General features: G+C 44.2%; 1 protein-coding gene across 2 annotated transcripts in view; it reads right to left on the bottom strand.

The window, feature by feature from the left end:
- Nucleotides 1-54: 54 nt before the first annotated feature.
- The window catches only part of LOC308074703 (netrin-1), a 76,502-nt gene continuing 64,213 nt past the window's right edge, over nt 55-12,343 (bottom strand). For both annotated transcript variants that reach the window (XM_080414208.1, XM_080414209.1), the window contains 2 exons: nt 7,399-7,473; nt 55-1,411 (listed from right to left, as the gene is read on the bottom strand). In XM_080414208.1, the coding sequence (XP_080270334.1) occupies nt 1,083-1,411; nt 7,399-7,473 (404 nt within the window). In that variant the 3' untranslated portion in view covers nt 55-1,082. The remainder of the gene's footprint in view (nt 1,412-7,398; nt 7,474-12,343) is intronic.

Raw genomic sequence — 12,343 nt, 5'->3', positions numbered from 1 at the left:
ATTTGTAATTGTATTGTGAATTGAATTCATCATTGTCATGACAAGATTAAGACCTTCTGCAGTTGCAATTTGTCATCTTAAAGAAAACTCAGCAAAATAATAAAAATATACTATTTTCAGCAGCACCTGTTAGTGAATCGAACATTGCAGCTTTGTTTAGGAGGCATTGGCATGCAGGGTGATCTGTACAATAATGTATTAAAATAAAGACATTAAAGAATTAATTCAAAAAAGATTTACAAAGGCAAATCAGGGGAAAAGGTAAATTGATATTGATGAGTCAATGCCATTTTAATCCTTTGTGCGATTACCAAAAATGTCCATAGTTTTTGGTCCCTTGCGAATTTAAATCTGATAAAATCCTGACACAAAACTGTAGGATGTGATCCCTATGTGGTCCCTATGACAGGACCTAGATATTCTACACAGCCTTCTGACAGGGGCAAAGGCAGCTTATTATTTGTTAAAAAGAAAGCTGTGCATTTCTGACACTTCGAAATAATAATATTTTATGGCACTTTTTTTTATTAAGAGAAGCAAATGTTGTATATTGTTAATGGAAGAAGAATTCTTCCATAATATGAGCAGTGAGGGTTTTTTATGGGAAAGAAATATGCTCAGAAAGTGAAACCTACGGAGGCAAAATTGCAGTGGTCATTCAGTGGCTTTATCTGTATCATTTCTTTTGTACCAGCAGAGGATATTCATTCAATCGGAGCATAAAATATATTGGATTCATTGAGATATTAAAAAGATGAACACAAACAACTTTATATATACTGGTAAGAGGTGCAAAGTCGGCAAATCCACTAGAGATAAATCTCAAAGGAAAATAACCTGTGAAACCAAATCTGCAAGGTGAGCTCCTTCAACAAAAGTTCACAAAAAAAATAAAAAATCTAAACCTAAATAGTTCTCTTCATGCTTCTACACGAAAAAGCAGCAACATACACAGTCTCTTTTCTGTCCATATTCTTTCTTTCACTTTTTTGTTATGACCCAACTCCTCTTCTCTTATGTGTTCCTTTTTTTCTTTCTCTGACGTCCTCCCTCCTTCCCGCTTTCTCTCTCTCCTCTCCGCCTTACGGCTTCTTGCACTTGCCTTTCTTCTCGCGTTGCTGGAACTTCCTGAGCCTGCGGGCCCATGTGTCCCTCCACTGGATTACCAGGCTGCCTTTGTCTGCCACCACTCCGCTCTGCCCAGGGGAATCTTCGTCGTTCCCCAGCAGTAGGTACTTCTTCCCGGGCTTGATCTTGGGACACTTGCAGGCCACGTCCTTGGCGCGGACCCACAGGAACTGGTCCCCGCGGCGTATGCGGCTTTCGCCCTGCTTGTAGACGGAGATGATGTTGACGGTGAACTTCCACCACTCGCCGGCCTTGTCGGCCTTCAGAATGTGCACCTGGACAGCTGTGGAAGTAGAGAGGGAATAGAGGGGTATTGTTATTAGGACGGCAACTAGTGATTGCTCTATCGATTTGTTTTTCGATTAATAGAGATTTGATCCAGTTCTTATCCTGTGGTTCACTCCTTCCTGCCGTCTTGACCTGTATAACCCATCTGAAAATATTTTGCGGCAGGGCCAGAGATCCCCCTACAAGATGTGTGTTGTTAAAATGTTTCAAAATTATTTATCAAGATTCTTTCAAGATCTGGTGGTCAAACTGATTTTGAAGCTATATTAACACATTTGGCTGGGGACCCCCTCGAGGTCCCTGGACGCGACTTTGAGAACCATTGCTTTAAACCACTCATCTCCAAGGACTTGCTACTGTGGACATGTGAAAAGTTTTCTTTTGGAAATACAATGTGTAGTTTCCATTGCATTACAGTTTTTAGTTTTTATTCTATGAATGTAGTGTCCTACATTCTTTTGCACCAACGTATGTGAACATTATGATAATTGTATCTTTCACAGCAAGTACAGTAAGACCATACATCCTCAAATGCTGCGTCAGCGTTTCACTGTGATTGTAACCACTAGTTGGCAGCTTCAGCTTAACTATTATGTCAAGATAATACATTATTCATGGAACAATTTATACAGCCCAGATCATCCAGCTCTGACCCGCTGCTCTGTGTGAACTGACCATCTCTCTTGAAAGCCTTTAGCCCAGAGATTGCCTGTCTTCCAGTGGCCTCTACAAATGGAATAATCACTTGCTTTAGTGTTCCATTAGCTTCTAGTTGGAACAAAGACGATCTTTGAGCCAGAGTGCTTTTGAAAGGTCTATTGGCTCTGCAGCATCGTTGAATAAAAATAGGCCTATTTTCTAGCTTGAGGTCAGGTTTGCCAAAACGGGTCAGATTTGCAGATTTCCCCAAATGCTCCAAAATTCATTTGTAATATTAGCTTTGACATAATAGTATACCAATGATGCATACCAAACTGAACCAATTAGTGTAGTATTAGTGTGTCCTCAGAAGGAAATGGCTGTATGCCAGTGCAGACTGTTAAAGTTGTGAGACACCCTGACATACTGTAGAGTTGATTTTGACAGCTAATTTTGATTAAGTTTTAGTCAGTCTTTTGAATCAAATTCCATTTAGTTTTAGTCATATTTTAGTCATCTGAAATGTTTTACTGCTAGTCAAGTTTTAGTTGACTAATTATAAAATAATAGTCGACTAAATCTACAGTTGATTTAAAAAAAATGTACTGCACTAAAATGTATTTTGGCAGGCCTTGATGACGTAATGGCTGATTTTATTGCATGCTGAAAATAGCCGATCTACAAGCTCACAACGCGTTGCAGCGCGACGCGTTGTGAGCTTGTAGATCTGCTATTTTCAGAGCGCAACACCTGAGAGTGGAAGATTATCACCAAGCATAAAATGACTTGTCTTTTAGTTCTACCTACTACTCTTCTCCACTAGTCCCTCCCTAACATTTTAGTCAAGTTTTTATTTGTTGACGAAATTGTCAATATATTAAGTCATCATAGCTTAGTTTTTATTTCGTTTTTAATTCGTTTTCGTCAGTGAAAAAAGGTAGTCGGCGAACATTTTTCGTCATAGTTTTATTCGACGAAATCAACACAGCTCTGACATCACGTGATGCATAGATGAAAAAATGCGCTTCTCAATTATTCGATTAATTGGTAGAATAATTGCTAAGAAAATAATGGACATTTGCAGCCCTAGTAGTCATCCCTGACTCATCCAAGGTATAAAACTTGTGTCTTAAATGGTATCTTTCAAACCCCAACATCAGTTTCACCACACATGATGCCAGTGTAGATTGGGCTGTTAAGACTTGCATCTGTTACGTACCCATCCTGCTATTATTGTCCATTAAAACATCTATGTCTTATGCCTCCCTTGCCCTGGAATCATTTTTGTAAACTGTTTTATGTCACCATGGTAAGAGGGGTAGATGGGAGTCCTTGATAGCAACACAATGCTACTGTTGGCTGATTGGGCATTTGACCTAATGGTGAACTCTGCCCTCCATCACCCTGCCTCTACCACCTGTCACCACCGGAAGGCGCTCTTCTCTCTGTTTGTGTTTGGCTATAACAGATACATTGCCTAACATTGGCTGTGTCTGGTCTGCAAATACTGAATAGCCTTTTGTGATGCTTGGTTCTGTTGAGCAAGAGTAGATATCCTTATGACTACATTTGAGACAGAACCCCCTAACCCCCTTAACCACAAAGGCACACAAACACTCCCACCCGCTGCATTTCTTTCAATGATTTTGTCTTTATACCAACCGCAGTAGCTTGTAGCATCACTGTGCTACGCAGCATGGAGCCCCAGCTCTCCTGCTGCTCCATTCAAAACAACCATAAACTACCACTTTATCCAGCCACGCTAAATTATGTTAGTTCATGTATCACTGTCTATGTGCCTGTGTGTGGCATTGGCTTTAGGATACGTTGGCATTGGTCTGGTTTGTATCTAACAAAACATTCCTGCAGACTATTGTTTGGTACTGTAGCTATTTAAATGGGCCCTTTTCTGGTTCTCATCATGTACATGTTGACTATAAAAACCCCTGGTGTGAGAGAAAGTGGATTAGCCCTTGCTCACAGGAGTTCTAACATGGCAGTTCAAACTGCTGGGGAGCAATGGATTAGGGGCATCATTACAGTAACCAGATTATAAAAAATATCAGGTTACAGTTGAAGTTGAGTTAGAAGCTGGAACAAGTTACGGTATTATTTTAGGAGCCAATTGTTAACACCAAATGCCGTTTTGATGACTATCCTCCTTATGCCTGATTTCTACATGGTTGCACGCCAATGTCACGCACCGAACATAGCCGATCTACAATCTCCCACGCGTTGTGAGCCTGTAGTTTGGCCATTTTCAGTGCACAACCGAGTATAAAACAAGCCTTTACTGTTACAGAGGCCAGTTCAGTGAGTGACACACCTATCAGAGACCTTGCTCCAAGTCTTAGCAACGTAACTGTTTGACTCCATTGTATTTGTCGCTCACACACACCCAAATACACTCGCAAGTACAGACTCAAACATTGCTGCTGAGGAGGACAGATTCTTGTTCAGGGAAGGTGCTGGGTTGGGTTAATCACTCATCAACACCAGCAGAATTCCCGTATACATTCATTTCAACCTGGCCACCACATGCTACATCAGCAGAAGCAGGGAACCCCACCCACCCACTCATAGTGGGAGGTGTGTATGGGGGTAGATATGGAATACTCAGTACAGTGTTGAGTGATATTCTCTCTTGCTTGACATCAGGACGTCCTGATGACACTGTCTCACTTTCTTATTGTTTGTCTAACTCTTCACACTCCTATGGATGTCGAACTGTGGTTTTGCTTAGAATAGACTGTGTGTGTAAGCAAGCAGTGCAGTGGTGATGGGACATTACCCACTTAACTCAGCTTATGTGGGAGTTCTTCCACATACTGTATGAGCCATGCATTCCCTTATACATTCATCATCAGGAATGTTTCATCAGGGTTTTGGGCGGCTGTAGTTTAGTGGGTAGGGAGGCCCAAACCTTTTCTACGCGTCAAAGTGTGCCTGAGCAAGGCACTCAACCGACACTCCCCTGAACGCTCATCATGACCGTCTGCGCAGCCATCAGCTGGGTGAAGCTGAAACTACATTTCTCCCACGGCATTAATATATTTTTCTTTATCAACCTTTTTCAATCTTTTTATTAACATTTTTCTCTGAATGTAGTCATTTGCCAGTTCCCCACGCAGCCAACCCCTACTGGTTGGTCTTGGAGAGGGTTCTAACAACCACGTGTTTCTTCCTATACACATGGAGTCAACCACTTCTTTTACTCCACAGTGAGGAGTTTCACTGGGAGGCTGTTAACGCATTGGTTCCCAACGCCCGGTTCGGAAACCACCAGGGGTCCAAATGGGACCCTTACAGGTCTGTGACTCTGAGAGTAAACAAATGATACACTCTCAGCGTTAAATTAACACAGATGATTTCACAGTGTAGATTGGATCCTGTAAGGGACCATTTTAGGCCGCTGGTGGTCCCCAAGGGCTGTAAGGCGTGCAGAGGAACCCGCTATGCTCAATGCAGAACAGGCCCGCTGACCAACCTGTAGGAGTCAGTGCAGTGACAGAAAACGCCCTCTTCCTGCCGGCTTCCCACCCACAAATATGGTCAAAATGTGTTTGTTAATTTAGTTAGTTAGTTAGTTTGTGAATTTTGATTCCTCCACGGTGCCCCAGTGGAGGAATCAAACCCTAGTCTCCACAGTGGTGGGCAGGTACTTTACCCCTGCACCACCCCCACCGACACCCCTTCAGGGTTTTTGTTAGCCTTGGATCAAGGCTATCATAGATGTATTTTATCGAGTCTGACTTTTCCTTTCGTATCTAAGATAGTCTTGGGCTCCCCCCCCCCCCCCCCCCCCCAATTGTCACTGGACATCCATAATTCAGGATTGAAATACCCTGTGACCGGCTTCCAAACTAAAACCAAACCAAAATAGATGCATTTTCCGTTTTGTTAAAGGACGTGTGTATTTTTATACACATTAAGTAGGGAGGGTTTGTTGGGGTGGAAGGTTAGGGGTGTGTGGGAGAGGAGGAGGTGTTGAAGTCGACCCCCTAACTCCCTAAATCCAAACGGAACAATGGGCCGGCCTGTCAGTCAAGCTGCTGAGGTATGCTGCAGGATGCTAGTGCTTGGTTGACCGGTTCAACAGAGCCTATAACTTCAATCATGGAAGAAGAGGGGGATGGAGGGATCGGAGGAGGAGGGATGGAAGAGGGGAGAGGTCACACGTCTCATCCACACCTTGAATGGACCACAGTGGACGGACGCTCACAGGAATGCTGTGTGTGTGTGTGTGTGTGTGTGTGTGTGTGTGTGTGTGTGTGTGTGTGTGTGTGTGTGTGTGTGTGTGTGTGTGTGTGTGTGTGTGTGTGTGTGTGTGTGTGTGTGTGTGTGTGTGTGTGTGTGTGTGTGTGTGTGTGTGTGTGTCAGTGGGGGGGCTTAATGAGGACCTCTTGGAGATCACCTACTGTCCGTCACACTGACTTTACCTTATCCGCTTTGGTCCTAAATGCCCGCTGGGCTGTCAATCAAGGAGATACCCCACTCCTCGGCCTATAAGTCTCTCTATGCTCCACCTGCCCCCCCCCCACACCCGCCCCCATCACTCTGTTTGATGCTTTGTCTCTGTCCAAGGAAAGCCGGAGTAAGCTGTCAGTACGAGCGCTTCTACTGAAAACTATATAGATGCCGTACTAAGGACTGCAGCAACACGCTGGGTTAGACTGGACATGGTAGAAGATGGATGAATCATTAGAAATCAACTTTTTTGTTTGATTTTTAACAAGTTCATGTGTTGTGCCTAGATACAATGCATACATAGAATCAAGTGGACAAGTCCCTTTTGTAATTATTATAATTTTGGAGAGTATACTACTTAGTCTGTTTTTCAGTGTAATGTTGTCTGTAATGTTTGGCCTGTTGAGAAGGGTATCTCCTCATAGCTTAGCAGGATACTCATTAGAGCAGGGGTTCCCAAGTTCGGGACCCAAAATTACAAAAATACATTATGAATTAACCACTTAAGCCCTATTTCATAACCAATGGAAATAGCAGATCTACAAGCTCAGAAGCTTGTTGTGAGCTTGCAAATCTGCTATCTTTGATATTTCAAAAAATATATATAGGGAATTTGATTTAGAAAATGTAGGAATAATTGTGATTTAGACATTTTAAAATCTTTTGAAAAATATATATTTTTTTGTATTGATTTGGAACCACTACTTTATACAGTAGCTGTCATCATTAAATTGGTCTTCTCATTTATTCATCTAAACATATTTCAAACTATGCTTCCTGTCACAACTTTACAAAACCTGCAGAATAGTTTTTTCTTCTTCAGCTTCAGCACAACGATCAAAAATGTAAATCAGCATATTGCATTTCTTCACTCACCATAGTCTTTCTTGCAATATTTCTTCATGTTGATCTTCAGTTTTCCCTTGGAGGCCTTGCAGTAGGATTCACAGTCTGTGAGAAGGAGAGGTTGGAGAGGGGGGGTAAGAGAAGAGATAGTTGATAAGAAGGTGAATGGAGCAGGTGGAGAGAAGACAATCGGAGGGATATTGTGAAATGTGTTTCAGAGCACGATAATGCCTGATTTATAAATAGTTGCATGCCAGTGTCTCGCACGATAATAGCTGATCTACAAGCGCACAACGTGTCACAGCAGGCCGACACATTGTGAGCTTGTAGATAGGCTATTTTCGGTGTGAGACACCAGCGTGCAACTATGTATATAAATCACCCTTAATAGTTATTGCAGCACGGCTCTTGAACAATCTTTGGGCTGCCCGGGCTGATACGCATCTGTCTGGTCCCATTGTTTTGTCTGATAGGAATTGTTGCACGGCCGCATTACGATGACTACAGCCCTATAGAAAAGAGCAGACAATAGGTGTGTGTGTGTGTGTGTGTGTGTGGGGGTGTGTGTGTGTGTGTGTGTGTGTGTGTGCATACATGTGCGTGGGTGCGTGCGTGCTGTTTGCTGTGGGGGTGTAGCTCTCCTTAAGACCCCCTGACCCTGTCTACAACCCCTGTCCCTGATGGTAAGGACCTCTGCACTGAGCTCATGGTACCACCAAGAGGTTTTGAGAACCATACAAATTACCTACCCACCCACAGCTTATACCACCCCCATCCATCCATCCAACCCAGCCACCCACCCACCACCCATTCCATGTCAACGTTGCACTGTGGGACTGATTAAGGCCTATATACTATCCCCCACTAGCACTCCATCCAGCCCTCCCCTCTCTTGTCAAATCAGTGCCTCAAAAAAATAAGAAAAACCGGATTCCTTTAAGGCCCCTCCAAGGGCTGTGTCAAGCTTTTTTGCATTTATTGCCGTGCGGAAAAGGGGGCAAGCGGGGCAGGGGTTGGCAAACTACGATGTGCTGATGTGCTGGGGGGAGGAGAAGGGGGTCACTGACACACAAAGGGAGGTCAGGAAAGAAAAAATTAGCCATCCATGAAGTGTCACGCAGAGGGGGGGGGGGGGTGTCCACTCCGTGGCCATGAACAAATAAATACCTCACGCAGGCACCATCAAGTTTTGCTCAAATTACTTGCCTGGCCTTCTGCTGTAAGTCTAGAGAGTCACGGAAAGGTGCTTTGCTCAACATACTGTACATCAGTGCATGCACATGTGCACGTGTATACCGTAAGAACGCACGGCACGCACATGCATGGACACATACAGTGTATATATAACTGTACTGTACGAGTTGCCTGTGCAAAAATAGAGTTATCTTTCAAGATAGTTCAAAAACCTCATAAGTGGTCATATCATTTGCCAGACAATATAAATCTTCTGTTTTATGTGTTTTTATAGATATTGCAAACCATTCTTGCCAAGGTCCGGCACGCACGCATGCACACACACACACAGACACACTTTGTGTTCACCAGATCCATGTACGGTACGTGTGCCATAATTTTTTTTCATTCATTTTTTATGATGGATTATGGGGATGTGCAGTTGACTACAGTTTATCCCTAGCACCACTTTACTGGTTTTAACCCCTGCAACCCTGAGAGCTTAAAGGGCTTCAGCGACTGCCCTAACTTGTGCTCCGCTGTCACAGTGCCAGCCGTGGCTCTCACAGTGTGAGTCAGTGTGTGTGACGTGAGGCAAACATCGTGGAGGAAAAATACAAATCCTTCCCTAGCGTTCGCCCCCACAAATTGGATCTATGGTACTGTTTATTTAATTTAATATTTTGACAAATTAGGCTCCATATACTTCTACATAAGCTGTGAGCTTATAGACCACCATCGTTTTATTTTAATATTGTTTTGTCATTTTTTGATTGTTTGAAGCAATGTTTGAAATCTTTTGACATTTTATGGAAAACATTTTTATCGAAAACTTTTGCCTATTATAATGAAACGCCCAAAATAGGGCCACCAGGATGAAAGTGAGAAAGAACGCTAGGAGGGAAGTATTGCTGGATGTCGTGTAGACTATAGAGCGAGTGGAGAGGGATGATCCTGTGATAGAGGGAAAATTGAAGCTTTCAGTCAGCGTGAATATGAACAAACTTCATTGTTGTGAGCAGATCTCCGCTCCATGCCTTTAGTCTCCTTTTATGCTGTGTGTGAATGAGGTTGCCCGGGGAACACCGCGACAAGGAAAAATGCACCCGAAAAAAGGGAGGCAGCTAGGCTGGAGAATGGATACTAGTAGAGAGATGCAAAGGCATGGAAGGGTTCATAGAAAAAGAAGAGTCGGTTTAGAGAGGGGTGTGTGACGAGGAACAGAGGAGAGGATGATATCAAGTAAAAAAAACACAAACATTAGCCAAAAAAGGCCAAAGCTGGTGCCGACGGTAAAGTAAATGAAACGAAGGAGTATATGTATATCTACTGTGTCTGATTACCATGTAAATAACAGAGGAGGGGGCATCGCGGAAAGGCGCCTTTGTTTTCTCATAACCCCCCCTTGATGCCATAGTAATACTCCCTTTTGATAGCCTCTCGTTCCCCATTAGTGTACCCCTGAGACGGCAGCCCAGGGTCCTGCTGAGAGTACCCCGAAGATCTCCATTTAGGACACGGCGGTCCCCTACCGCGAGGACAAATGTTCCCTTTGTGCGCACATAGGCTACAAGCAGGGGAAGTGGGGACGGCGTGGTATCTCTGGAGCTGAAAGTGTGCTTTGCATATTCCACAAGTAGATGTAGTTACCGGTGTTTTTTGTGTGGTGTTATTTCAGAGGTTTGAGAAGAAGTAACTGAGAGGTGGACCTTTGCCTCCCCGTATCAAAGTAGTCCTGCACAGCCATTTGAAGCTTTAATCGTTTCCACTTGAGATGCGTACGGTACCGCTGCCGTGTAACCGCCTCCACGCTACGATAGAGTGCAGAACTTTTTTCTTAAGCAATCTTATAAGCAGTGTGTGTTAAACCATAGGCCTGTGTTTTAAGTTGAATAGAGACAGCAAAAAAAAGCTACCAGATTCCTGGCGTCAGGTTTATTTACTTTTTGTGTTTATTTATAACGCATACAATCTATCAAATTCTGAAGTGGGGTTTTAATTTCCCTTTACTGTCTCTCATTTATTCTTTATTTATGATTTCTTATCAAGTAAAATAAAGAGGTAGAATTATCTTTTAGTCATGCCATAGATGGCAAGGAGTTTGCTTCAACAGCGAAAACTTGACAGAGTAGGGTTTTTTCCTACAGTAAGATAAATGTGTTCACAAATCAAAGGGCAACTTTCCTCTACGTTAGAGCAATAGGCAGGATCACTGATGCCTCTCCTGTTATTACTGGCCAGACGTGAAGCCGACAGAGAGGCGGCAGCAGGGCAACTGGTACAAGGAGGTGTGAATATGGAGCCCAGGAGGAGGGCTTTTTCCTTGCTGAGCCAGACTGATTGAGAAACAAATTGCAGCAAATAAAGCATGTAATTAGATTAGAGAGCCCAGTGTGCCGCTCTACTCTGCTCTGTACTGTTCTTGTTCTGTTCTCCTCTGCCCTGGGCTGCTGGGACGAGAGCGCTGTATCTGGGCCTTGTCCAGCAGAGAGAAAGGGAGAGGAAACGAGAGAGAGAGAGAGAGAGAGAGGTACTAGAGTATAGTCCCACCACCCCCTTCTCTCTCACTCCCTCTGGTTGTATTGTATTGAGTGAAAAGGAGGTTTGTTTTCAATCCGCGGGGATAAAAAAAGGCTGAGTAGTGGAGCGGCCGACCAGAGCATGACTGCGTACGATGATGTATGACCTGATGTGCTGGGGGAGGTTATGTGGCTTTGGGTGGTATGGCACCAGTCCTCTGTTGGCTGGGTTCACCTCCCATTACTGTAACTGATGAGTTTCAGCGGAGAGACATTGGACACTCCTGCTGACTATTACCAACCCATAGACACACGGAGCAGAGAGAGAGGAGGTGAAGAACTGCCAAGAGCTGTGTGAACGCCAGGAAGTAAATCAAATGCAAACGCTTTCTTCTATCAGTGATAAACTCTGTACAGTGATGTTTTTTTTATTCTTTCTTTCTGAAAATTCGCTGTCTCTTTCTCTTCATTTATAATTTCTCTTAATTTCTCTCTCTCTCTCCCTCTCTCTCTCTCTCTCTCTCTCGTCACACTAACTTCAAGATGGGCCACAAGACTCACTGGATGACATGGCGCTGACGCATGATTTATACATCGCGTCTTGCACTGAAAATGGCCGATCTGCAAGCTCACAGCGCGTCGCAGCGCAACACGTTGTGAGCTTGTAGATCGCCAATGTTTTTGGTGTGGAACACCGGCACACGTCCAAGTATGAATCCGGCTTGAAGCACAGAGGAGGCACCGCCGGCTTCTAAAAAACAGGGCGTGTGGAGCGAGACTCGCGTCCAAAAAATTCTAAGGAAGGAAGGAGGGGTCCCACCGCAAATTCTGATCACTTCCAGGCCCAGACAGACACACACACACACATAGCGTGTGCTCGCGCCCACACACACACACACACACACACCCTCACACTCACACTCACACTCACACACACACAGACACAACAGAGGCTTATCATCCACATCATCGTCACCGCAGTCCCTCCCCATTATCATTAGTTATTTCTGCGGTCTGTATATATCCTGACTGGGCAGGCCGACCAGCGCAGGTCATCGGTGGTTAATCCCCACATTGCGTTACCATGCAGACATCTCTGTCACGACCCGTGGGAGTGGCGACTCACACCATCCGTGACCTACCAGCACAATATGTGTTTTGTCTGGGCCGCGCCATCCAAGGTATTCGCCATGCATTCCAAGCCCTGTCTGTGTCCATGGGGCGGTCAGGGGGTTTTGGGGAGCGGGGGGGGGGGGGTTCAATGCAAGAGACAAATTAATATC

This window comes from Gymnoscopelus braueri (genome assembly GCF_963280865.1).
Source record: "Gymnoscopelus braueri genome assembly, chromosome: 2".
Classification (NCBI taxonomy): Eukaryota; Metazoa; Chordata; class Actinopteri; order Myctophiformes; family Myctophidae; genus Gymnoscopelus; species Gymnoscopelus braueri.
The sequence above is the reverse complement of the archived record's forward strand: the minus strand, read 5'-3'. Positions and strand labels throughout refer to the sequence as shown.